The sequence below is a fragment of the Diceros bicornis genome, chromosome X, assembly GCF_020826845.1.
Source record: "Diceros bicornis minor isolate mBicDic1 chromosome X, mDicBic1.mat.cur, whole genome shotgun sequence".
Taxonomy (NCBI): domain Eukaryota; kingdom Metazoa; phylum Chordata; class Mammalia; order Perissodactyla; family Rhinocerotidae; genus Diceros; species Diceros bicornis.
The window spans coordinates 77,880,790-77,908,614 of NC_080781.1; the positions used below are offsets into that span (position 1 = coordinate 77,880,790).

Genomic DNA, 27,825 nt, shown 5'->3' on the forward strand with positions numbered 1-27,825 from the left:
GGGCTGCGGAACCTCGGAAACCCGAATGTGAGGAGGACCTTACGGATCCACAGCTGCCGCCCCCCGCAGAAATCCGGAGTGCGGTCAACTGGCAGCGGTGGCAGCGGCGGCGGCGGCAGGTAAGGAGACTCCTGAGCAGAAAGTAGAGGGACTTGGGTCCGCTGCTCTCCTTGTCGCTCGCGTGAGGGGAGGCGAGGCTCACACCCAGTGTGTAGTGTAGGGCGAAGGGAACAATGGAAGTGGCGTCTAGTCCCTAAGCTTTCCCTCCCCCTCGGGCGGACAATTTTTCTCCTCAGCCGCGGCGGCTTGCTGGCGGAATTGAGGGAAATAAGTGTCTCCCCCTCGGCCACCCCCTTCCTCCCCCAGGCCAGAACCCCCGGGGGCGAGAGCCGTCGTTGAGGCCGTCGGTGGTTTAGGGTGACGGGAAAATGGCGGAAAACAAAACGGTGAAGTGAAGAATGCGGCGTCCCTCTGGCATTCTCTCTCGGCGACCCCCCCCCCCCATATTCCTTTCACCTCACCCGCCCACTTCGCCCTCGCCCGCGGCTGATGGTAACCTTGGAATGCGCGAGGGATGGCGGCGTTTGCGAGGAGGTGGCACGGAATCGGGCGTTTTAGGGGGTCGGGAGCCGTCAGAGCCTGGGGGGTGGGGGGGGCGTGTGCGGCGACTGTCGCCTCCGCTAAATCACCACCATTTTGGTTCCCAGCCGTCTCCCGTGTAGCGGGGCAGGGGGAGCGGGAGGAGGATGAGGGCTTCGGCAGCATGGCAGGGGTAGCAGCGGTGGCGACCGCTGCGCCAAGTGAGAGGAGGGAGGAGGGAAAGGGTATTCTTGTCTCTTCGCTCTCTGCCTTTCCACGGCTAAGGTTCTCTTGTTCGGTTTGAGATCCAGTCAGATGGGTAATATATGAGAGGGCACGTGTGTGCGTTCTGCTCGAAATGATTGAAACTTGGCATGGTCGTGGGAAAGGGAGACTTATGCGGGAAGAGGGTTGCATCCAAAGCTGCAATACTGCTACTTGCCAGGGCTCCTTTGTCTCCTATCTGCGAATACTACTTTCGCATTCTCTTGCTCTGCCGCCTTAGGATTTCTCTTCTATCCCTCACCCTGTGTACATCACCGAGAAGCTTGGTCCTGAAAGAGCTGTGTTTAGAGGAGACGGATAAGAGTAAAATGTTTTTGTTTTTCTTTTTATGATTTATGCTCCCCATATGTTTATGGAAAGATGTTTACTTGAAGCGTACTTGGTGGTTACCTCCATTCAATAAGGATGTGAGATACACTTTTGAGAATACTGAAAACCCTAGCTATCTATTGGCTATTGAATACTTCACACACTGCTGTTCTCTTACCTCATTTATTATTGATGTTACTTAAACTTCCTTTATGGTAAAAAGGTGTTCCATTTTATTTGTTTGGTATTCATACCGTGTGATATTTCCCATAATAGTTGCACTGTGTTAAAATTTTTACACTTCATTGAGTGCTAGTGCAGATTTTTCTCTATGGATTTGGCAAGGGTGAAGCTTGCCCTTGGTTGGCTGTCTTTCACTTTCCAAAATAAGATGTTGCTAGTGATTTTTAAAACGTGCTTTACAGCAGATTTTGGTTTAATCAAGTGGTCGAATTCTAAGTGTAATAACGTTGCTTATATCGTAGTAGGTAGTTGTTTCTGTTGGATTCCCTTCAATTGCTTTTTAGATTAACAGATTTGAGCAAAGGAGCCCTTCCCAACCTCACCCTGCACGGTAAAGTGTAAAGAAAAATTCTTAAGTTGTGTAAGAGATTTGGTTTAAAATGTTTTAGAATATCTAATTTTGAATTTATTTTTACAATAGGTAAAGAGAACGCTTTTCCAAAGAAACTAATATAGTTCAGAAGGAAAAATAACACAAAGAAATTACTGCAGATTTTATTTTACGATATGTAAGAAAATCTACAATTTCTTCAAGACTCTCATATTAAGGTGAATAACGTATTATTTACTATTTTGTCTTATTTAGTAGTTAAACAAAATTAAGTTTTTAAAACATTTTAAGACATTTGTAATTGTTCTGTTATGTGATAAAGAAAGCAATTACTCTAAAGTTGAAATAGTACACTGTTTTTAATGTTAAAAATCAGTCCTTATGGCATTTTACTTTATCTCTGTGAACACACAGGTAGTTTATTGTGAACTCTCTTGGCCTCTCTTGACTTCACTTTGAAGGCAGAAAACAATGTGGTATTTGAAAAAAGATAACAAAATACAGCTAGGAATTTCTAAAAATTTGTAATTTTGCTCACTTAAAGTAATTTTATGTGAATCATTTGATACACAGAAATGTCACCTACTGTTGTAGGATTTTTTATATGCATGACTCAAATGTTGATAGAGGTTACTCTGAAACTCTCCTACCTCTTGTACACGTATAGAACTTGAAGGCAAGGAAAAAAAATCTTAGTAATCTCCTGCACTTAAGGATAAATTAAGTTGTTTTACATAGCAGCTTCTAAAACTTTCATTAATGATGTAACCTCATCTTTTGTGCATTATAGCCCAGTTTATTAAACACTTCTAACTAAAAATGAGATAAATGTTTAATAAAATTAACAGATGTTTTGGTTGATTTACTTAGAATCTAGTGTTCGAAAGGGAAATACACTTATTACTTGTGAGAAATATGTTGAGTGACAGCATCTGACTTTAGGTTCAATACTATCTGGTGATCTTAAATATAGCATAAGTCATTTTAAATGAAATAGCTTGAGCCCTTGCTTTCAAAACTAACGTGAGGCTAGCATGACTTTATTAATGATTAATGGAAAAAAAATCAGTTGTACAATTACAAGTAAACTATATTCTGAAAGAAACAATTTGCTAAATGTTTGTATGTGATTGGTCTTATCTCTACCATATTTAGGAAGCAGTCATGTTTCATGAGTCCTCAAAACTGTGAGACAAGAGAATGTAGTAGAGTGAGGCCAAAAGTCCTTACTGGCTCAAAGAACTCCGGGGAAACTGGGATAGAACATTTTACATTATAAGTAGAACCCCAAGAGCCAGAGGTGAAACAAGTTTATCTGCAGAGCTCCGCTGCAGGGCTGATCTGGGTCTGGAAGAAATGGATGAGAGCCACTGGATGAAATTCACTAATACTAGACACCTGAGTCCTCTAGTAATGTATAAATATCCCAACTATTGTCTGTTGTCATCTTGTTCTTTTTCTTCTTGTTTTATAACCTGTATTTTAACTGCAACCTCAATGCTACAGTTTTGTTCTTTTGCTTGCTTCTATCGCTTCCCTATTGCTCATCACCCTTACTATGTCTTATTCTTCATTATCTTTGGTTTACTTCCACTTGGCCCTTCTTTTATTTATGTTTGTCACATAAAGCATCTAATCAAGGTTTTTGTTTTGTTTTCCTTTGTAATGAGATTTGCACGCCTGGTTGAGAGGCATATTTTCAATTGCATTTTTTTCCTCAAAAACAACTGACTTTGGCCTAAATGTATTTAAACTATTTTTAAAACCATTTCTTTTACAGAGATTTGTGAATAAACTTTGCTAAGTATGGATTCAGGTGGTGGAAGTCTTGGATTGCATACATCAGACTCTAGAATGGCCCATACCATGATTATGCAGGATTTTGGTAAAGCATTTTCTTTGTTGTATTTTTCTTTGTTTTTTGAAAGTCAGAACATACTAAATATCAAAACTATATCGAGGATGGGGAGAATTAAAATGAAAAATTCTTCTTTTGCTAAGAAAATACATTTGTAGGGCTTATTTTCTTAAAGTGATGTCAGTCGTCTACTTAAAATCATTCGGAAAGGTCGAGGTGAGGAAACTTGGAATATAGTGGTAATATGTCCTTGGAAATGTTAAACTCAATTTGCATAAATAACTACATCAGTTCTTGCACATAGGAAATATTAAATTGGCTTTTTAAAATATATTTTAATTTGTGTTTTTAATAAAGCTGGAAAAGGAAGTACTTCAGTCATTTCAAAGAAGTTAGATCCTTATATAGTGATATAGGAAATCATGCATTGGTGATTAATTATATTCTGATGCTATATCCTCAGAAAGTTGTTACTAGTAGCATTACATTTTTCTTTTAGAAAAAAAATTCCCTACTTTTGTGGCCAAGATTTTCAGTAGCCTCTTAACAGTAGTCATTTTGATGAAGATGCTAGGACTTGATTGACAGTCGACAAAGAAACTGAATTTGGGCAAGGTTAGTCTGGATTATAGAAGAGATAGAGGTATCTGAAATTTAAGAGGCGGGCTTAGAATGGTAAGAATTGAAGAAAAGATTGGAGTGAGAGCAGAAGAGACAAGTGGTAAATTGGGATAAAAAGTAGACAGAAAACATGAGGTATTATGGAATTGTCAAAGATAAAATTAGAGATGGGGAGTTACAACTACATACTTTGGTCAGTTAAGAAAATGCTACTACTATTTTCAGATAATATGTTATTTGTCCCCTGTTGTAAAGTCCACAGTAATGAGAACCAAAAGAACTGGATTCTAGTCTTAGCAGTCCTGTTAACTATCTGTGTAAACTTGGGCAAATTACTTAATTCACTTTTATGAGGGGGTTGAACTAGATAACATTTAAGGTCCTCTTCAGTTCTGATTCCTTGACATTTCTGTCTGATTAATAAAGGTGTGGTGCATAGATCAAGATTGAGTGTGGTGGAGATTGAGATGACTGTGTAGTTAATTGATGAAATGAAAGGAATCATGGATTTATTCTGCTAAAAAGTCAGAAGTGAGTTGTGTTGATTATGGATAACTTAGACGTGATTTGGGGTGAAAAAAAGTACAGGAATAAATTCTAGAAGAAGGACAAAGGGCTGAAGATAAGAGATTTCACAAAGAATTTTGTGAATTCTTTGCTAGAGCAATTTTTTAAAATACTGGAACACTTGAAGTTCAGTATGGTAAATAAGCTTTGGCTGAAATGTCAACTTTAATTTTTTACGTTTTAAAGAAAAGATATTTTAAAAACGGAAGAAATACAGGTTTTCTCCATTTAATACAAAATATTACCTACCCTATAGCATTTGGTAAAGTGCCAGAACCCCCTACATTCCCAAAGAATTTGCCTGTTAACAAGTAAAGCATGATTCCTTTCAAAGATTGAAAAAAATGTCTGATTGGTGCTGGTGAGTATTTACTTGGTGTTCGTCTTACCTTCCTTTCCATTGTTCTTCTCAGTGTTTGAGGTTTAATTAATCCTTTATTACATCTAATACTTTATTACCTTTTAGTTGCTAGGGAAGTAGGACATGCATATTGAAATATTTTTATGTATGTTCTTATTTACTTTTTATTGAGATATAATTCATATACCATACAACTCACCCATTTTAAAGAATACAATTCAGTGGTTTTTAGTATATTCACAGAGTTGTGCAACCATCACCACTACCTAATATTAGAACATTTCATCATCATAAAAATAAAACCTCATACTCATTAGCAGTCACTCCCTATTCCCTGCCCCCAGACCTAGGCAACCACTAGTTGTTCTGTCTATGGATTTACCTATTCTGGACTTTTCATATAAGTGGAATCATACCATATGTGGCCTTTTGTGTCTGGCTTCTTTCAGTTAGCATAATGTTTTAAGTTTCATCCATGTTGCAGCCTATATCAGTACTTTATTCCTTTTTACTGCCAAATAATATTCCCCACTGCATGGGTAAACCACACTTTGTTTATCCATTCATCAGTTGTCAGACATTTGAGTTGTTGAAATATTTTTAATGCATTAGAACACTTTTTGTTTGACCTAAAGCTTTGCATCTTAGACTAGGGTATGATTGGCCTTGGAGGCATGTGGTGATGTATCTGAAACCACAGGATAAACAGCAGATCTTCTTCGAGTACCTTTCATTTGAATTGTGGGGAATACACATACACATATAGACACAATTATACTCATGTAAACATGTTATGGGATAGAAAGCAAAATTTTCATTCACTATTCTCTGTCTTTTTGTGAATAATAAAATGGGAAAGTTTGAGAACTACTTCCAGATTTTTATTGGTGTTTTCACTATCATTTAAAGCCCTTTCTAAAATGAATTTAATAGAGTAAATCAACTTATTTATATCACAAAGAGTTTAAAGCCACAGTTTTTTTGTTATACAGCTGGTCATGATGTAACTGCCTAATAGTATTTTGAGGTTATTGGCTTTTGAGAGGATGCATTCTTTTTAAATTCTTTTTTTTTTTTTTTGGTGAGGAAGATTCACCTCTGAGCTAACATCTGTTGCCAGTCGTCCTCTTTTTTTCCTTGAGGAAGATTAGGCCAGAGCTAACATCCGTGCCAGTCCTTCTCTATTTTGTATGTGGGTCACTGCCTCAACATGGCTGACAAGTGGTGTAGGTCCACACTCGGGATCTGAACCCTCGAACCCCAGCTGCTGCCAAAGCAGAACGCACCAAACTCAACCACTATGCCACAGGGCAGCACCTTAAATTCTTTTTTAATTTAATTTTTATGCTCTTTTAAATTTAGGCAAATAAAGAGATAGCAACTTAATTGTTTCTACATTTTTGGTAAGATTATTTTGCTGAATATCCAGTTAGGTCAGAAATGGCTAATATGGGAAATGTTCACTCATTTGTGTTTAGAGATGATGTTGGCCTGAAGTATAAGTTAGGTTTGCATTTGTTTTTGGTAAATAAATTCTGGACTCTTAGAAGGCAGGGACTCTATATATTTTTTTGATGTGCAGTTTTGAGCTCAATTTCATACATAGATGTTTTCATTTTTTGTGTGATGCTGTAAAAATTGCAAAGGTGTCAAGCAGGTCTAAACCTAAAGGGACCTTTATTGGGAAGATTTTTGACAATGGAAATTTTCGCCCTGATAACTTAGGGTAATTTGAAATTTAGGTAATTTGAAAGCAGTTCCCTTGTGATTAGTCCCCCCCAATTAAACTTTTTAGATTCCACGATTTCATTAGAAGTTAAATACATTCTTTTATTTATTTTATTTTATTTTTTTGTGAGGAAGATCAGCCCTGAGCTAAGATCCGTGCCAATCCTCCTCTTTTTGCTGAGGAAGACAGCTCTGAGCTAACATCTATGGCCAATCCTCCTCCTCTTTTTTCCCCAAAGCACCAGTAGACTGTTGTATGTTAGAGTTGTACATCTTTCTAGTTGCTGTATGTGGGACGTGGCCTCAGCATGGCCGGAGAAGCGGTGTGTCGGTGCACGCCCAGGATCCGAACCCGGGCTGCCAGTAGCGGAGCGCGGGCACTTAACCACTAAGCCAACAGGCCGGCCCTAGATACATTCTTTAAATTTCTGCTAACATCAAGACATATATTTGCAGTCCCATAAATTAATGATATTTGTGAAACATGGAGTTTAGCATACACAGGTAGAACTAGCCAAGTTAAGTATACTGTGTGGCACAGAATCTCTTAAATTCTACAAGCTTCTTGGTTGGAATGGGATGGCTACTGTATTAAGAATCTGAAACATTAATTCAGAAATTCATTAAACCAGTTTCTTTTGAAGGATATTTGAGATTTTTAAATTTACAGCATTATGCTTTATGTAATAACATTGATCGTGTCTCAGTATAATAGTTGTCCTTGGAATCTGTGCCATCGAATTTAATAGTTGTTTAAGATGCTCTTGCTGCAAAAAGTCTATGTTGCTTTGGGACTTAAATAGCAAAACAGCCTTAAATAATAGTGGCCCAAGACAGACCCAACAAATACCAAATTTTATGCTATCCGTGTGGTGAAATTCTAGGTTTTGGCATTTAAATGAAGTAACTGTAGTAAAATGGGAAATGCTTGAAATGATGACTTGTTTCTTACTGTTATTTGGTTGTCTAATTGATTTCACACTTTTTAAATGATTTTTTCTTATTTATAATTTGCTACCTAGTGAGATAAATTTTTAATGCCATTTAATGCTGCTTACTAAATGCTTTAAAATTTAAATGAGTGACTACGTGATAGGTCTTTTTATTCTTTCTCTCTCAAACTATTCCTTTAGTAGCGACTCAATTTGTTTAACTCTATAAATCTCTTTAAAAAAAGTCTAGAGTAAGTAAATTCTATTCCCTTTCTTTAGGCAGGTAGAAAAAAGCCAGTCTGGAGTCAAGTGATGAGTTCAGTTCCCAGCTTGATCCTGGGGCAAGTTTATTTAACCTCTCTAAACCATAGTTCCTTCATATTTAAAATGGAGATAACGCTCATCTTGTTACACAGTTGTTCTGTGGCTTAAATGAGATAATACATGTAAAAGTAGTAGCAGGTTGCTTGGTGCACAGTCAGTGCTAAATAAATATAGCTGGTGTATAGCTAAATAAGTGACTTTGTTTAGAAATTCAGTGGAATTTAACAGATGAGCTGATAAGAGGAAAGAGCGAAAATTAATTGGAGACTTCTTGGATCTAGGTCTGAGTGATCTGCCAGTACCCTGTGGGGAACTCGTCAATTCTTGGTCTAGGATCCTTGCAATTATTTAGTTCATGGTAAACAAACATGTTTGGATTTATTTTGGTTTATATCTGATTTATTTTGACCTGTAAGTTCCTACTAGAGTAGAGGCTAGGTAAACTGAAAAGCACTTATTCCATCTTTTTAGAATCCTCCCAACCAGGTTAATCTGAACCCAGGCCAGCATTAGCGTTATTCTGTCTTTCTATCCTTCCCTAGTGTCTACTCTGAGGAATCAAACTAACCTCCAGCAATGCTCTAAAATAAATGAAATTTCCCATATTTTAAGTCTGACTTGTGAAAATACTTTAGAAACTATTAATTTTATTGTTTATATGTGTAGAATTTCATTACTATGAATTTTCTAGGCTTAACATTAAATTTTTCTTAGGTAAAAACCACATTTCCAGTCTGGTTGAATGCTAAATTTGAACCCCACCCTCTCCCTGTCTCCAAAATGGCCAGTGGAGTACTAAGTGAATAGAAAGTATTTGTTTTATACATACTCCCTTTGTCCACCAGATTTTCAAGATTGAGGCTTTGCCTTTTGCGGTAATATGGTGGTTTAGTGCGAGTTTGAGAAGAGTGAGAGGGATACAGAAGGGTTGAAAGGAAGATAATCCTGAAAGGCAGCTTTCCTTTCTCACCGTATTTTTTGATGGGTTAGGATATTAATAGTGTCCACTGGTCTCCATTCTAACTTGTTAACTAACTTCCATAATGAATTGATTAATAGTAGTGAACACTGTATAGCAAATGACACTCTTCCAGGTATTACTTTATAGAAAGTGATCATTATGTGGAAAAGGCTTTGTACTGTATTATTTCATGTAGATAATTTTGTTATAACTGGTTCACAAACTCGATTAACTTGTTTACTGTCCCACCTCAGGGAAGCAGAATTTAACAGTTCCTCATGAAGTGATTCTACACTCTTATAATATTTACAATGGGAGTAGGAGTTGCTGTTTACCATGCTGCTCAAGAAAGACGTTGTTTAAAGCTTTATTCCTGCAGTTTTCCTAATTTAGAATTTAATACAATTTAGAGTCCAATATGTAGGATTTTTTAATCAAACCAAATCTTTGTCTAAAATGAGTTATGCTTTTTTACCCCCAAATCAGGTGTTAAAAGATGCCTTCTACTTTTGAACATAGTAATTCTTATAAGATAAAGAAGTTCGGGGACTTTTTTGTTTATAATACATATTTTATAATATATTAAGCTTTTAATATTTTATTAACTCGCTTAATTTAACATGTTAGCACCCTTTTATGTTTGTGTATCCTGTTTATTTTTTGAAATACCAGACACAGGAAGTAGAAAAAATAGTACGTAGAGTCCCATTTATCCTTTACTCATCTTCCTCCAATGGTGACATCTTATATAGGTGTAGTACAATATCAAAACCAAGAAATTAACATTGGTGCAATACTATTAACTAGACTGCAGACATCATTCAGTTTTCACCATTTTTTAATATACATTTGTATGTGTGCGAGTGTATATAGTTATATGCAGTTTTATCCCATATGTAGATAGCTTTGTGTAAACACCACCAAAAAGAAGATACAGAACCGTTACATAACCATATATATGCTATGCCAGTATATTCACACACACACACCCACCCTTGGCAACTGCTTATCTGTTCTCCCTCTCTATAGTTTTATAATTTGGGGAGTGTTATATAAATGATTCCATTTATACAGTATTGTAACTTTTGGTAATTAGCTTTTTCCGCTCAGCATAATTTTCTGGAGATTCATTCAGGTTGTTGAATTTGTCCCTTTTTGTCTTGCTGAGTAGTATTTCATGGTAAGAATGTGCCAGAGTTGGTTTAACCAGCCATTCACTTGCTGAAGGACATTTGAGTTGTTTTCAGTTTTTTGCTACTATGGGTAATTGCTACTATGAGCTGTTATGAATATTCATGTACAGTTTTTTGTGTAAACACATTTTAATATCTCTGGGAAAAATGCCCTAGAGTGCCATTGTTGGGTTGTATGGTAAGTGCCTGTTTAGTTTTGTAAGAAACTGCCAAACTATTTTCTAGAGTGGCTGCTACCATTTTACATTCCCAACAGTAATGTGTGAGAGATCCAGTTTCTCCACATCCTCACCAACCTGTGGTATTATCACTGTTTTTTTATTTTAGCTGTTGTAATTGGTGTGTAGTGATATCTCACTATAGCTTTTTTTTTTTTGGTGAGGAAGATTGGCCCTGAGCTAACATCTGTTGCCAATCTTCCTCTTTGTGCTTAAGGAAGATTGTCCCTTAGCTAACATCCATGCCAATCTTCCTCAGTCTTCTCTATTTTGTATGTGAGATGCCTCCACAGCATGGCTTGATGAGCAGTACGTAGGTCCATGCCCAGGATCCGAACCTGCGAACTCCAGGCCGCTGAAGCAGAATGTGCGAACTTAACCACTATGCCACCAGGATGGCCCCGTAGCCTTTATGTTTTACTTGAAAGTAAAGTACATTATTTTTAAGGTCTTAATTTAGATTTTACTAATATTGTTTTCACCCACCTCTACCCCGACTGCTGGTTGGTGATGGTTTTTATTGCAGTTAAATTGTCAGTGATTTTTTTAAATGACAGTTTGGCCAGGACTATTTCATATTTAAAAAATATTTTATGTCATCCGATATGTTAAATACAGTACATTTTTTACATTTTTAATTTTTTATTGAGGTAACATTGCTTTATAACGTTATATAAATTTCAAGTGTACATCATTATATGTCGATTTCTGTGTAGACTGCATCGTGTTCACCACTCAAAATCTAATTGCCATCCATCACTGTACACATGTGCCCTTTTACCCCTTTCACCGTTCTCCCTCTCCTTTCCCCTCTGGTAACCACCAATCTATTTCTATGTCTGTGTGTTTTTTGCTGTTTTTATCTTCCATATATGAGTGAAATCATACGATATTTGTCTTTCTCCATCCACAGTACTTTTAATTAATAAAATAACTTTACTTTTTTTTGTTAATTGTTTGTATTATAGTGGCTGGAATGGCTGGTACTGCACACATCGATGGAGACCATATTGTTGTTTCAGTTCCTGAGGCTGTATTAGTTTCTGATGTTGTCACGGATGATGGGATAACTCTTGATCATGGCCTTGCAGCTGAAGTTGTCCATGGGCCTGATATCATCACCGAGACTGATGTAGTAACAGAAGGTGTTATTGTTCCTGAAGCTGTACTTGAAGCTGATGTTGCCATTGAAGAAGATTTAGAGGAAGATGATGGTGATCACATCTTGACTTCTGAGCTAATTACAGAAACCGTTAGAGTACCTGAGCAAGTTTTTGTGGCTGACCTTGTTACTGGTCCTGATGGACACTTAGAACACGTGGTCCAAGATTGTGTTTCAGGAGTTGACTCTCCCACAATGGTATCAGAGGAGGTTCTTGTAACTAATTCAGATACAGAAACTGTGATTCAAGCAGCTGGTGGTGTTCCTGGTTCTACAGTTACTATTAAAACCGAAGATGATGATGATGATGATGATGATGATGATGATGATGATGATGATGTCAAGAGCACTTCTGAAGACTACTTGATGATATCTTGTAAGTGAAACATAAAGTCCATAGTTACTTGGGAGATGGATTTATATATAACCTGGAAAGGTTTTCTGGGATGGGGCATCTATTCAATAAAAATCATGGGGGTAGTCTTTTTGAAAAGTAAATTTTTTCAAAGCTGTGTTGAGATGATTTTTTGAATTTGATAATGTTTTAAATTTACTCAATGAAAATTCATATCCAAAATTAAATAAAATAGTGTAATTTATTAATATCTTAGAACAGAAATATAGGTTTGGAAGGTTCAACAAGAACATTAACTGATATAAAATTTTAATGGTAAATATATATTTTTCAAAATGGGAAGTTTATTTTATACAGCCACTGCCGCCTTCTTTTTTTTTTTTTGTGAGGAAGATCAGCCCTGAGCTAATATCCCTGCCAATCCTCAGGAAGACCAGCCCTGAGCTAACATTCATTGCCAATCCTCCTCCTTTTTTCCCCAAAGCCCCAGTAGATAGTTGTATGTCACAGTTGCACATCCTTCTAGTTGCTGTATGTGGGACGTGGCCTCAACATGGCCTGACAAGCGGTGCATCGGTGCGTGCCTGGGATCCGAACCCGGGACGCCAGTAGCGGAGCACGCACACTTAACCGCTAAGCCACGGGGCCAGCCCCAGCCACTTCCTTCTCTTTAATATGGCAAATACTGGAGTTGTCAGCTCAGTTTTGCTTAGGAATTTAAGTATAATACGTTAAGAAATCTATAATTAGTTTCTTATTAAATACTTAAAAAGTAAATCATAAACTCAGATTGTGTGCTACAGTTCTCTGTGTATTTATTTTCTGTTTGTTTAAATATGTGTGTATATTCTATGCAAACATACTTGAATGTGTTTATTTCAGACTGCTTTATAATGTCCTTAAGACACTTTATCTGAGGAGGAAGACAGAAATATCTTGTTCTCGTTTTAAGTGGTGGGTTTGCTTGAACAGCAACAATAATAAAAATCTCATGATAAGTTATTGATGGAGCTTGAGGAAGAAGTGGTTCTATTCTTTATAAAATTTAAAGGGATCATGCTGGAAGTAGTAAAGATTAGATAAAGACTTCACTTTTCCAGGGAGGATTTTTGTTTTTTTCTTGTTAAAGTAAAAGATGTTTGGAAAGTGCATTGCCAGGTAGAGTATGTGTATGTGTGTATAAAGTGATTTTATGTTATATGTGTGTACAATGAATTTAAAACTAAAAACAAATTAGATCTATTTAATTTGTAAACATGATTCTGAAGTCTAGCATGTTAACTTTTTTCCTGTATAAGTAGGTTTGAAGGTGAATATTTGTTTTTAGGAGAATGATTTAAGCCACTAAGAGACTGTGCAAATGTTATTACCTCTTTTTAAATTGATGTAGGTTACTAAAGCAACTCCATATATATATATATATTAACCTGACATTAAAAAAAAAAAAAAACTATGATTATGGTTATATAAAATGGTGTGGCAAAAATTGGTAGTCTTTCTGTACCAAAATAAATTCAGTATACCTTTAAAAGGGTACTCGTCAAATTAAACTCTTTGGTATTAAAGTGGTCTAAAATTTAGACATCATATGTGTTGTGAATAGTCACACCTTCACATATCTTCTATGATTTGTTTCTGCAAAAGGTTTTTTTTTTAAAGTTTCTAGAATATTATAATTTAGAATATTTATCTTGATATTACCATATATGTCAAATTCAAAGGACTTCTGTCCTAATCGAATAGAGTTAAACTGAAAATGATAAAGAACATTGTATTGCTCGAATAATATTGGAACTGCTGCGAGGTCATTTTAGGGGGAATTTAGACTTGGAATTAATTAACTTTAATTATTAGTAGAGAAACAGCAAAAATTTTGTAAAATCTCTTTAGGACTTAAGCAATTTCTGTTGTGGAAAATGGAATATACAAATATACAAAAATTTAATATTGTTTTTACATCAACCATTTTCCCACCATCCAGACAGATCATTGACCATTTTTATAATGGTTATAATACCCAAATTGGGCCTAGTTACTCTTTTTTTACCATTTCCATTTATTTTATTTTATTCTATTTTGATTTAGTTTTTCCTTTTTTTCTTCATCTCTTAATCCTCATTTTTTTGTGTGTGTGAGGAAGATCAGCCCTGAGCTAACATCCATGCCAATCCTCCTCTTTTTGCTGAGGAAGACTGGCCCCGAGCTAATATCTATTGCCAATCCTCCTCTTTTTTTTCCCCTAAGGCCCAATACATAGTTGTATGTCATGGTTGCACATCCTTCTAGTTGCTGTAATAATCTTCATTTTCTTACTGCTTGGTTTCTGTTGGCCATTGAATCTTTCAGGAGAATAAATTACTTTGAAAGGCCTCCATGTTAATTTAAAAAGTCCTCTTCTCTGTTTTTTCCCCAAGATAAAGATTTTCAAAATATCTAAGAGATAAAGTTGGGAACTTCATACCGTTCTTTGTCTTGTTCCTGAATTCCTAAATATTCCTATAAGGAAATCTTATCAGTAGCTGAGTTTCAGAGGTAGGGAGTTTGTCTTCTCTCAATATCTGAGGTGTGTCTGAGTTTTTTTTCTGCTTTCAGGCCAAACGTCACAATTCTTTATCTCACAAATTCTTTATCTTAGCAGATGGCTAGGCTCTCCCACTTGTGCTAAGTAACTTGGAGATTAATATAGGATAACTGTATCTGTCTAAAGTTACTTTAGGCGCACTCTTCTTTAAAAATGCCTAACACCCATAAGACATTTATGGCTGATGATTTCCTTTATGAAAAGCTTCACTGGAGGAGGGAGGTTCCTTTAAATAATGAACCAATATAATGCATTCAAATTATTTTTAATCTATAAAATCAGTTTATATTTCTTTCAGGAACAATTTTGTATAAAGCAAAATATCTTGGTAGTGTCATTACGGGAGATCTCATCAAACCTCAGCAATTTCAGGGATAAAAGAAAAAAGTTAACACCTTGGTAGTTTTTTAAAATATGGTAACAGCTTTATTAAGATATAGTTCACATGCCATATAATTCACCTATTTAAGGTGCAATTCACTGGCTTTTAGTATATTCACAGAATTTTACTACCGTCACCACAATTTTAGAATTTTTTCTTCATCACAAAAAGAAACCCCATACCTTTTAGCAGTCACTCCCCCAACTCCATCCACCCCAGGCAATCGCTTATCCAATTTCTGTCTCTATAGATTTGCCTATTCTCAATAAATGGAGTCATATAAAATGTGGCCTTTTGTATCTGGATTCTTTCACTTAGCGTAATGCTTTCAACGATCATCCATGTTATAGCATGTATCAGTACTTCATTCCTTTTTATTACTGAATAATATTTCATTATATGGATATACGTTTTATTTATCTGTTCATCAGTTGATGGACATTTGGGTTGTTTCCACTTTTTGGCTATATGAATAATGCTGCTATGAGCATTCATGTTCAAGTTTTTGTGTGGACATATGTTTTCAGATCTCTTGGGTATGTACCTGGGAGTGGAACAACTTTGTAATTTAAATGTTACTAATTTTTGTTTGTTTCAACATTGTGAAGTACAGATCCTTTACACATTGTCAGACCCCATCCCTGTGGTACATCAATATACTGTACATGATAATATCATATCCACCATATAATTTTTGTAGATATAATAAAAGGTACAGTAAAAAGCCTACTTATCTTTAAAAAGGAATATTATATTTTACATTTTGCTAAAATGAAATTTTAATCAAATTGTTCCAATGGGCTATATAAGAGTATTGAACGTTAGCAAATTTTTCAATGTTGGCAAACAATGCACCTTATTCTTTTGTTATATTTAGTGCCAGTAGAATTCTGTGGTGTATATAATATTATCCCCTTATTAGTGGCTGGGATAGCATGTGAGTTGAGAAACAACACTGTGGGGCTTGAATATTGCAAGCTGTACAACAAGCAGAAAGGTTAAGCTTGAATTTTGGGTATTTTGAGTATTATCTGCATTAAGAAGAGTCTTTGAGGATCTATTTCTGAAGTCAGTTGATTGCCTGTTAAGTCTTTGTTAACTTTGTACTTTTTATAACAAAGGATATAGACTAAATCTTGGTGAAGTTGATGGTTTTTCTCTTAAAACTGGACACTAACATCTTTAATAAATTTATCATCTATGAACTTAAAACACAGAACAAGTTTAGTTGCTTAATACATTTCAAAATTGTTCATTCTGAGGAATCCAATCTAAGTAGAAAATAATTGGTCTGTTAAACTGTGGACCTAAAGGAAAGGTATAAATGGAATCAAAAGAGCAACAGTAATTTCAAGTGAAAATTATGGTACAAAACTATTAAGAAGTGACCAAAAAATGTGTATTTTACTTCATGAGCTTTAATTTTGTGAACTATAGTTTAAATTCAGTTTATCTCAGATGGAACTGTGATTACTTTAAACCATTCAAGTATAATAAAGCAGTATTTAAGTACTTATCAAATGAGAGTATGAAGTTATTCCAACCTAAGAAATTCATATTTTGGATACTTTTTGAGGTTTTTGTATATCCCATGTCTTTATTTCCAAGAATAAAAAAGTACATTTTTTCTGAAGACTAAACTTGACTCTTTTAATTTTTTCTATGATCTCATTTTTTTATTTGACATATTTTAAAAGAGAAGCTATTGAACCAATAATATTAGGTACTTCATCATCTTTTTTTCTTTCATTTTACTCTTTCTCATTGTGAAAAAAAATATTTGCCCAAAAATGTAGCAATAGAATTAGGGGCTATGGTGGAATGAAAATATTTAGTCTATTTTTTTTGGTCATTTAGGTACTTTCTTTCATAGACAAACTATTTGAATTCTTAAATAGTATGGAATCATTTATATTTAATCACAAAGTAGCTTTGCATTATAAAAAGAATTTCTGAAATTTGTTGTGTTTCACCATTGTGAAAGGCCAAAAGAATATTTTTGAAGTTGTATGTATCAAATTTGAAACTGAGATAGGGAAAAGCTAGACTTTGACCCATTTAGATCTTCCTGAAATTCGTTTTTTAAGTGTACTGAGTTAATAACTTTTTAATGTCACTTTATTTTGTTTTCAGTAGTTCTGGAATTGTTTAGATGTAGTCAGAGGCTTCATGACTTTATGTTTCATATATGGTAGTATGATGTATTAATAGGGAGGAGCAGATTTTTTTATTTAGATTACATTTCAGTTTTTATAGGGACAGGCATTGAAATAAAAAATGGTAGGCGTATATTTGGGAGAATATATTGTTTAATATTTATGGTCAAAGAGCAAAGTTTATTAATACAATATATTCATTGAATAGTTTGTGCATAGTATTCATGTGAAACTAAATGTTATTCTTAAAGACTATAGCAGAGAATCAAATTTTTAAAGTATACTTAAAATGTAAGTAATATTCTCAAATATTGTTGCTTTACCTTTGTGTGTGATTTTGAAGTAAAGCATAAGTTAGTAAATCTAGAAGTATACAAAATTTCTGATTTGAAGTTGTATTCCATTGATTCAGCAGAAATTAAGAGTATTTACTAAGATTTTATTTTCATAATGATCTCTGAAAAGCCCTTTTTATAAAATCATTCAGATGTTTTCTATTTCGTCTTTCTTTAATCTTAGATTTCTTTGTTAATTGGTTTTAGAAATACTGCTATTTAATTTGGGAATTGTTGTTTACGTGCGGTTTTTTTTATGAGTACTATGTATGCTATGTTCTAATTTTTCTGTTATTAATTTTGGTGTTAGGATTTAACTTAAAATATTGAACACGATGGAAGATTATTTAATTTTTTCCCAAACCATTAATTAAAGCTTTATGGTTATTAGGTATTTCGTCTATATAAATTGAAATCTGTGAATAGGTTTTTTATGTAATTGTGATCACGTAGTATCTTGTATACTGTTTGTTCATGAAACATAACACTTTTAATTGTTGCATAATAGGTCATTAAGTGAATATAGGGGTTGATAGTTACCACATTATTTCATGTTGCACTTATGCTTAACACCCACTAAAATGTCAATGGTACTTTTTGAATGCAGTAGTTTCCTCTTTATATTTTACAGTGGATGATGTTGGGGAAAAATTAGAGCATATGGGGAACACACCATTAAAAATCGGCAGTGATGGTTCACAAGAAGATGTTAAAGAAGATGGATTTGGTTCAGAAGTAATAAAAGTGTATATATTTAAAGCCGAGGCTGAAGATGATGTTGAAATAGGTACAAAGATTAATTTTAATTTATTGCTATAATAGTTAGGAATTAGAATTTATTCTTATCTTTTCTGGCAACTGTTCTAAAATTGTCTTCAAAGCACAGATTTTTTATAGGTTTCTTTGGGGATGGAATATAGAAAAATGTATATGAATATAAACAAGAATGCAGAATATGTCGTTATTAGATTCTTTCAAACATGAGTAGAATATTACAGTTGAAATATCAAAACAAATGAGTGGAGAGGATTTGGTTTAGAGTAGGAAGTTATAATGAGTATTTAAGGGCAGGCTAGAGGCAGGCTGCTTGGATTTTTGTGTTGTTGTTGAGATAACATTGGTTTATAACATTATATAAATTTCAGGTATATATCGTTATATTTCGATTTCTGTGTAGACAACATCATGTACACCACCCAAAGACTAATTACCATCTGTCACTGTACACATATGCCCTATCACCCCTTTCACTCTCCTCCCTCCCCTCTCTCCGTCAGGTAACCACCAATATAATCTCTGTGTCTATGTGTTTGATTGTTGTTGCTTTTATCTTCTACTTATGAGTGAAATCATACAGTATTTGACTTTCTTCGTCTGACTTATTTCACTTAGCATAATACCCTCAAGATCCATCCATGTTGTCACAAATGGCAAGACTTCATCTTTTTTTATAGCTGAGTAGTATTCCTAGTTCTGCCATTTAGCTGATTGGCTTTTGGTGAGCTACTTAACCTCCTTCTGCCTCAGTTTCCTCATCCATAAGATGGCTATAATGATACTAACTACCTCATAGGGCTATTGTGAGAAGTAAATAGGTAAATACATGTAAAAGACTTACATAGTGCTTGGCATATAAGTGTGATATAATTGTTAACGTTTGTTATTTCTCAGTGATGAATGAAAATTTCAAGTGTAATTTATAAGAAAATTCTCTTGACACTTAGAAATTTATATTGGAATATTTGAGGGGAATATTTTGTATTGGAATATTTGGGAGGAATATTCTTCTAAAGGAAACTATTTCTTATATATCCTCCTTATTAATTTAGGGAATTATTCCATGATACTTCTCTATTTTGATATGTGTTTTAATTTTTAAGGTGGAACAGAAATTGTCACAGAGAGTGAGTACACCAATGGACATTCTGTATCTGGAGTGCTTGACCAGAGCCGAATGCAGCGGGAGAAGATGGTTTACATGGCAGTTAAAGATTCTTCTCAAGAAGAAGATGACATCAGTAAGAAAAAAAGGGCTGTAGGGACTTATCAGTAGCCTTCATGCATTCTTTTTAAAAAATAAAGCAATCTCAAAGATAAAAGCACTATATAGGAACAAAGTTCAATAAAATAAACCTGACCCTTTGCTGTAATTAATTTAAAAAGGAAGAGTTCTTTTAACCATTCATGCATACATGTATTGTTCAAATCAGCAAACATGTCTCACATACTAGGGATACAGAGATAAGCAACATGAGGTTCCTGACTTCAGTAGAGCCCACAGATATATAGGTAATTATTGAGGATCTACTTTGTGTGTTTTATTGGATATGTTGCATATATATTATCTCATTTAATTCTCACAGCTCATCTCTGAGGTAGGTGGTATTATCCATGTTTTATGGGAGGAAGAAATGCTCAGGGAAGTTAAATAATTGCCCAAAATCATCCCAGTATTAAATGAGGAAGGTAGGATTTGAACTCATATCTGTCTAACTCTACTGCCAGTGTTCTTTCCACATGGCAGTGAGCACTGTTGGCCTCTCTCTGATTTAGCTGTGGAAGGGCTAAATGGTTGTTTTCCTTCTGTCACTGAAGGATTAGCTGAGTAAGTATTCTTCCAAGTCAGACTGCCAGGATCTTTACTTATGCCTTTGATCATCTCCACGTAGTTGCTGCTTAAGGTTTCTTGGGGCTGAGCACCACAGAGTGAAAAAAGCTCCTCAGATTTGTTTTCTTGCCGTGCTACCCATTTCATTATGAAGACATTTTACACTCTGCCTGCTTTCTCCTCACTTCAGTGTAGCAGTGCAGCCCTTCTCTAAGGCTTCTTCTGTCATCTTGCCATGCTGAGACAAAAACTATTTTGTTTTGCCCTATAAGGGCAAGAGCCTCTACTTCAGTGCATTACCTTGACAATACTCAGCTTTCCCTATACTGCACTCTGATCCCCACTGCTCAGATTTTCTTCCCTAGATGCCATGGGGAGCTGAATTCCAATCCCAGACATGAATAATATATCTCAGCTGAAGATACCAAAATAAGTGCATCTGGAGGGTTTGGTTGGAGAGAGAAAGAGTTAAATGAAATAAATTGTATTTGGTTTCTGAATCATTTTTCTTTTTTTTACTCATTGGTCTGTAAAGGGGCACAGTAGAACGTTGGGAGGCTGAGGCTTAGGTTAGCTGAAACCAGAATTCCATGGGGATGTGGAAAACTTAGACCAATGTCTCTTTCTAGTTAATTGAAAGACGGGAAACTTAGGAGAAGAGGGACACTTTTTCTCCACGTTTTTTCCACATTTCCTTTGTTGTGAATAGAAGATCCCGGTATGTGAATCAAGGGAAAAGCATAAATTTCAAGCCAATTTTATTTTTAACAGGTTAAATCTAAATGGATTATTTCACATAACGTACACTAGGTAACCCTCTAGCTTTAAATTTTTTTACATTAGTAGTGTATTTTTTTTAATGAATCTCACTTAATGTTTTTTTCCTCAATAGGGTCTCTGAAAATCCTGCCTCTTAAAGAGTATCCACATATTCTTGAGCACCACCAACATTGTATATATATTATATATATATGATTTTAATTATTTTTATTTTAATTTTTTTCAATTACTAGTATGTTTGACTATTTTTCATTGCATGTACAGTACTGCATTTAAATTACAGTATGTGGGATTGCATGGACCACTTTCTATGATTATATAGGAAATGTTTTTTGAGTTCCAAAGAACTATCAGGCAGAATTATGGAATACAACCCTTTTTATAAATTTGTAATGCCCAATAGACTGTAAAATTAGGCAGTATATTTCAGGCGCACGTCATTTCCATAGGACTAGGTTCTACGAGGAGAATAAGAATTTTGATAAATGATTATCTCCTAGTGGCACCAGCCTCCAAAGTGCCTAATGTAATTTTTAAATGAACCAAATTGAAATCTTGAAAGTTGCAAGATTTAAATTGTTTAGAATTTTTTACCCATTTATTAAATATTTGGGGTTATAAACAAGAAATTATTTCTAAAATTTAGGTTGCGCTGAAATAGCAGATGAAGTTTACATGGAAGTCATTGTAGGGGAAGAGGAAGGAACTTCTCTCCCTGAGACTCAGCTTGAGGACTCTGATGTTAATAAAACAATTGTCCCTGTTGTCTGGTCTGCGGCATATGGTAGGACACTGGCATTTTTTCACCTGATAAGTACATAACATATCTATTTGATCAGCCTTTAGGTCATTAAATATGCTGTGCTGATGCCCCCCCATGAGTTGGCTAATATAAAATGTTTTGCTGTGGACTGGTTGACCTCTAGTTACTTACATGATTTTCCTATCACATATCTTGTGTTACTTAAGATAAACCTTGCTCAATGCATTGTGTTTTTCGGTAGGATTTGTTTTAAATCCTACCTGTATAAGTGACATAAAAAGGTTTACTTTTCTAAAATAGGAATATCCTTTGAAAATTGATCCTTCCCCTATTGGAAAAAACTTATTTCTAACACCACAAATAATAAGATTTTGGGGTTGTGAAATGGAACAGAAATCCAGGGGTGCTCTTCTAGAAAATATGTAATAGAAGGTAAATTTATCAAGTTAGTTTTTCCTTTATATTTTATCTCATTCCTACTTAATTTACAAGATGGTCCAGGTATACTCTTTACTTTGAAAAATTTTGATGTTCAAATGAATTAATCTCAACTTGCTTTTTCCAAAGGTTCATTCATTCAACAGTCATTTATTGAGCATCTTCAATTTTGAGAGCATACTGCAGAAATATCAACCCAGTTTTTATTTTAAAAGTAAGATTCTTTTAGATGTTAACAGGATGCTGACAGCAGCCCTTATTTTCAGTAGGTGAAATTATCTAATCTATGGGAGTGGAAGAACTCAAAAAAAATTTTTTTAATTCAAGGAACGGTGATCAAAGTAAGATTTTGTAGATTAAGATGTTATCCCCTAGTAATCATTATACTCAGTATATCAATTTTTAATTACTCTTTTTTTTTTTAGGAGATGAAAGAAGAGTTTCCCGAAGATATGAAGATTGTCAAGCATCAGGTGAGAGGAGATTATATGTGAGATATAAGTTAAATAGCCGGTTTTGTATATTGCTCAGTAAATGAAGAGTTATTAGTTTGTGTATACAGGCACATTTGTTGGACTCTTACTTGTCTGGTCGTATCTTATCTAGTTAGTTACATAAGAGTTTGCCTCTTTGGGGAATTGATTAATTTATATGTAGACATAATGTGTGTTATTCTGTGAGTGCAGTTCATTTTAGATTTACCTCAAGATGCAAATATCAGGCTACTTACCACATGGGCCATAAAAGGTTGCTATGGAAAAAATTATAAAATAGAAATTATTTTGACAGAAAAGTAAAAAGTATCCATGATATCAACCACTTGTTAATGTCTTCCTTAGGACGGAACTGTTTTCTTAATTTCTATGGCAACCAGTAGATTTATATAACTGTTACATAAAACCCATGTGTCAGCTTAACTTTTTCTTTTTTAGTTTTAATACACTCCATATAGTGTTATTCCATGGTTGATAGTTCTTTTTATTTTCTTAAGCAAGGAGTCTTTTTCTTATGATAGAGTATCTGACTATTCTGGTTCTACCGTTAGGAGGTATTGACTCTCTAAATTTAAATATAGATTTCAGATGAATTGATAAAAGGCATTTATCACAGCATATGAGCTAAACAGTCTTGTAGGTCTACATTTTTAAACTAAATTGCATAAAACAACAGATTTATGAGAACTGAGATTTTATTAAGTACTTTATTCTGTATACACTGATCTCACTGAAATTGTGTGGTGAATTGCCTGCTACATCTATCTTAACCTTTAAAATCAATCTTAATGCTTAATGCTTTTCACATTAAGTAAACTATTCTAAGGCATATATACAAGAGATATTTTGTTTGTTATGTATTACATATAGTCACCATGACTATATTGATTCACTGAGACATGTATATTTCTTTGCTAAATCTCTAATTTTAAATTAATTAGCCTTCATTGGTGAGAAATTGATCTGATGTCAAGATTTTGTTTAGGGTCATAAAATTCAGTTTCTTATGTCACATTCACCTTATCAGTTTATTCCTTTGGGATGAATAAATTGGGATATTCTAAAGTTAATTTCATGTGATATCCTATTTAAAGTATTTGCACATGCACGTGTGTGTGTGTAAGAGTGTAATGGAGAGAGAAAAAGATGGGTATACTTTGTGAAATTTAGTACCACAGGGGCAACTTGATGCCATGTCGTCTATAGTAATTCATCTACCCAAACCAAAAAAGTGTAAATATATGTAGTTTAATGATCTATTGATTTTTTTTCAGGAAATACTTTGGACTCGGCGTTAGAAAACAGAAGTAGTACAGCAACACAGTACCTTCAAATTTGTGATAGCATTAATACAAATAAAGTACTTAAACAAAAAACCAAGAGGAGGAGAAGGGGAGAAACCAGGCAGTGGCAAACAGGTAAAATACTAATATTTTGCTTTATGAATATTATAATGATTTGAAATGTGGAAGTATTTTTTTGTAACCAAAGAAAAAAAGTCAGTTGTTTATAGTGTAGTCCTACTCCCGTGTACCTGTTTGTATTTGATCTAAATAGTTGGTTTTTTAAAAGTGTTTGACTGATACTTAATAAAACTATGCTTGTTTGCTCTTTGCCAAAATGATGTTTTTAAACAGAATTTTCAGGTTGGTTTAACAATAAAGGGTGCCTGTTTCTAGTTTACAAAGTACATGTGATATAGCATTTTGACAGGTGAGTATATAGTAGAGTGCTGTTCATTACTTTTTAGTGAGCTACTTTATCATAAACTGCTTTTAATGTGTATTTTATCTTACAGGATTTTATTCCACTAGTATAGTTCTCACATTGTGAATGTCAGCTGATTTTGGCCCCTTTGTTGTAACACGCTTTAAAACAGTTTGGCCAAATGTCACAATTTCCCTATTTTTTTTTTTATCTAGCTGTCATAATAGGCCCTGATGGACAGCCCCTGACAGTATACCCTTGCCATATTTGCACAAAAAAGTTTAAATCCAGGGGATTCTTGAAAAGACACATGAAGAATCATCCTGATCATTTGATAAGAAAAAAATATCAGTGTACAGATTGTGACTTTACAACTAACAAGAAAGTGAGTTTCCATAACCACTTAGAAAGCCATAAGCTTATAAACAAAGTTGACAAAACCCATGAATTTACAGAATACACACGAAGATACAGAGAGGCTAGTCCACTGAGTTCAAATAAACTTATATTAAGAGACAAGGAGCCGAAGATGCACAAGTGCAAATACTGTGACTATGAAACTGCAGAACAAGGACTGTTAAACAGACATTTACTGGCTGTTCACAGCAAGAATTTTCCTCATGTTTGTGTTGAGTGTGGGAAGGGCTTTCGACATCCTTCTGAACTCAAGAAACATATGAGAACCCATACTGGTGAGAAGCCATATCAGTGTCAGTATTGTGTCTTCAGGTGTGCAGATCAGTCAAATCTGAAAACTCACATTAAGTCTAAGCATGGTAACAGTTTGCCATATAAATGTGAGCATTGCCCCCAAGCATTTGGTGATGAGAGGGAGCTTCAACGCCATATGGATTTATTTCAAGGACATAAGACACACCAGTGTCCTCATTGTGACCATAAGAGCACCAACTCAAGTGATCTTAAGCGGCACATCATATCTGTCCACACTAAGGATTTTCCTCACAAATGTGAGGTGTGTGATAAAGGTTTCCATCGTCCTTCTGAGCTCAAAAAGCATAGTGATATCCATAAGGGTAGGAAGATTCATCAGTGTAGGCACTGTGACTTTAAAACATCAGATCCATTTATTCTTAGTGGTCATATCCTTTCAGTTCATACTAAGGATCAGTCATTGAAGTGTAAAAGGTGCAAGAGAGGATTTAGACAACAAAATGAGCTCAAAAAGCATATGAAGACCCACACTGGAAGGAAGATTTACCAATGTGAGTATTGTGAATACAGCACTACAGATGCATCTGGCTTTAAACGACATGTAATATCAATACATACAAAAGACTATCCACATAGGTGTGAATTCTGCAAGAAGGGATTCCGAAGACCATCAGAAAAAAATCAGCATATTATGAGGCACCACAAGGAGGCTCTTATGTAATAAGATCAATATAAAGAAAGAAGCTATTTATAAAATATAATAAGCTCCATGGGAGGAAAATTTCACCAACTATTTCATCTGGTTATAAAGCTTGATATTAAATCATAACTTTACATTCTTTGTATTAAAGATCTTAAGATATTTGAGTTAGCAGGGGATCTCATAGCCCTTTGAAAATTACTTAAAGAATTTAAGAAGCACCATAGAATGGTTGCATAAAAACTTCTTAAATGTCTATTTAATAGTCTGATATGCATAATTAAACTACAGAGGGGAAGAGCAAAGACAACGACTTTATTTGGCTGATCGTACTAGAGACAAATGTTTCTGAAAAGATTATACATAATTGAGGAGTGTAACAATGCTTTGCTATGGCAAGCAAGCCTCACTTTTATGCAATTTTAGAAATGGGGTGGAGAAATAAAATATAGTCATCCATCAGTCACTTAGTCATTGAGCCTTTTATATGGTACTTGGAAATTGAATTCCAGAAATGGCAAAAGTTTTATGTATTCATTAAAAGAATTTCACTGGAAAACAGGTTAGATTAATTCAGTACTATTAAAAAGAATTTCAAAGCTGCTAAGATTTTATCACAGGATAGGATGTTTAAACTGTAGCATTCTGCTGAAGTCTAAAGTGAAGTCTAAGGATTAAAGTTCCTTTTTTTTCTGATGTTCAAGTTGATTGTTGTTCAGTATGACATATATGACAAAAGTGTATTTGAGTCAAAGGTGGCTTTCTAAAACAGATGCAACAGTATTGTTGCAAACAAAGTTAGCACTATATTTCTTAATGATCTAAAGATTAAATTGAGAGAACACAGTTTTCTTAAATATTATAATGTTTAGAGGTTTTTTTTTTTAAGACAGTCTTAGCAAGTTTGATTGTTCTAGTCTTACTTGCTCTAATGTTTAAAGGTGCAATTTTATGCCATTATTGAAGATTTTGATTTTTAAAATCTAGATAACCATGTTATTAACATGCATTTTCAATATGAGGCAGTATTTATGCAGTATTTAACAAAACACTATGCTGCCAATAGAGTTTGAAGGTGGATATTCAGTTTACAGTGTATAAATTTAAATATGCATCCCTTTAACAACGCTTTGTGTTAGCATGCTGCAAATCAAAATGGCACTTAATATAAAAAGCTGGTTTAGGGAAATTTAATGAAAATTATGTTGGTAAACGTAATGCATATGATGTGTACTTTTAAGTTTTAGTTGCTTCATGTTTATACTCAGCTGTTCAACATAATCAAAATGTAATTTCACTTCATGCTATATTGTGGTTTTGTGTTTCAAATAATGTTCACCTTTCTGTTTTTGCACCAGATAAGAATCAGTTCCTTGAAAATAAATTTTTTATCTTTCTTAACTTCAGAATATTAAATTTGGAAAATCTAAAATTGTGTGTTATGTGGCTGTAAATGATGTACACGCTGTAAAATAAGATTGTCACTGTTATGTGGGATTATTATTTCTAAATGTTACTCATTGAAATGAGCATACAATAAAAAGCATTTATTGCACTTCAAGGTTTTATGAGTTTATTTAAAGTAGTGTTGTTAATTTTCATTTTTTATTAAAAGACTTTTCACTTAAAATTGCTCTTATGCAGTTTGGTCCACAATTTAATGTCTTGTAGAATTTTGTGCGTTAACAACATGAGCTAGGAATTTAAACAATTATGACAACTATGCCATGATTATTTCTCAAAAATGTATGTTTTTGCTAAAACCATGACAGATGTTCTTAAGGTGCCCATCTTAAGACTTGAGATTTAGTATTATAGAGAAAATTAAAAATTCTTAACCTGCTTAAGTAACATGATCCTGAGAAATGAATCTAATCCTAATGTGCCTAGTAGATCAATATACATTCAAAAGGAAAAGTATCGGGCCGGCCCCGTGGCTTAGCGGTTAAGCGCACGCGCTCCACTACTGGCGGCCCGGGATTCGGATCCCGGGCGCGCACCGACGCACCGCTTCTCCAGCCATGCTGAGGCCGCATCCCACATGCAGCAACTAGAAGGATGTGCAACTATGACATACAACTATCTACTGGGGCTTTGGGGGGGGGGGAAGGAGGAGCATTGGCAATAGATGTTAGCTCAGAGCCGGTGTTCCTCAGCAAAAAGAGGAGGATTAGCATGGATG

At 34.7% G+C, this 27,825-nt stretch overlaps 1 protein-coding gene across 5 annotated transcripts; it reads left to right on the forward strand.

Annotated features, from left to right (window-relative positions):
* Positions 1-27,198, forward strand: ZNF711 (zinc finger protein 711). Of its 5 annotated transcripts, none has more exons than XM_058536275.1 (11): positions 1-119; positions 1,838-1,965; positions 2,903-3,162; positions 3,528-3,632; positions 11,479-12,048; positions 18,113-18,268; positions 19,362-19,499; positions 21,516-21,653; positions 22,496-22,543; positions 23,839-23,982; positions 24,487-27,198. In XM_058536275.1, the coding sequence occupies exons 4-11, from the start codon at positions 3,554-3,556 to the stop codon at positions 25,662-25,664; spliced, it is 2,451 nt and encodes an 816-aa protein (XP_058392258.1). In that variant the 5' UTR covers positions 1-119; positions 1,838-1,965; positions 2,903-3,162; positions 3,528-3,553; the 3' UTR covers positions 25,665-27,198. The 5 variants fall into 5 exon arrangements, with proteins under 5 accessions (XP_058392258.1, XP_058392257.1, XP_058392261.1 ...); XM_058536274.1 differs by having other exon boundaries at positions 2,903-3,157; XM_058536278.1 differs by lacking the exon at positions 21,516-21,653 and having other exon boundaries at positions 2,903-3,157.
* The last annotated feature ends 627 nt before the right edge of the window (positions 27,199-27,825 follow it).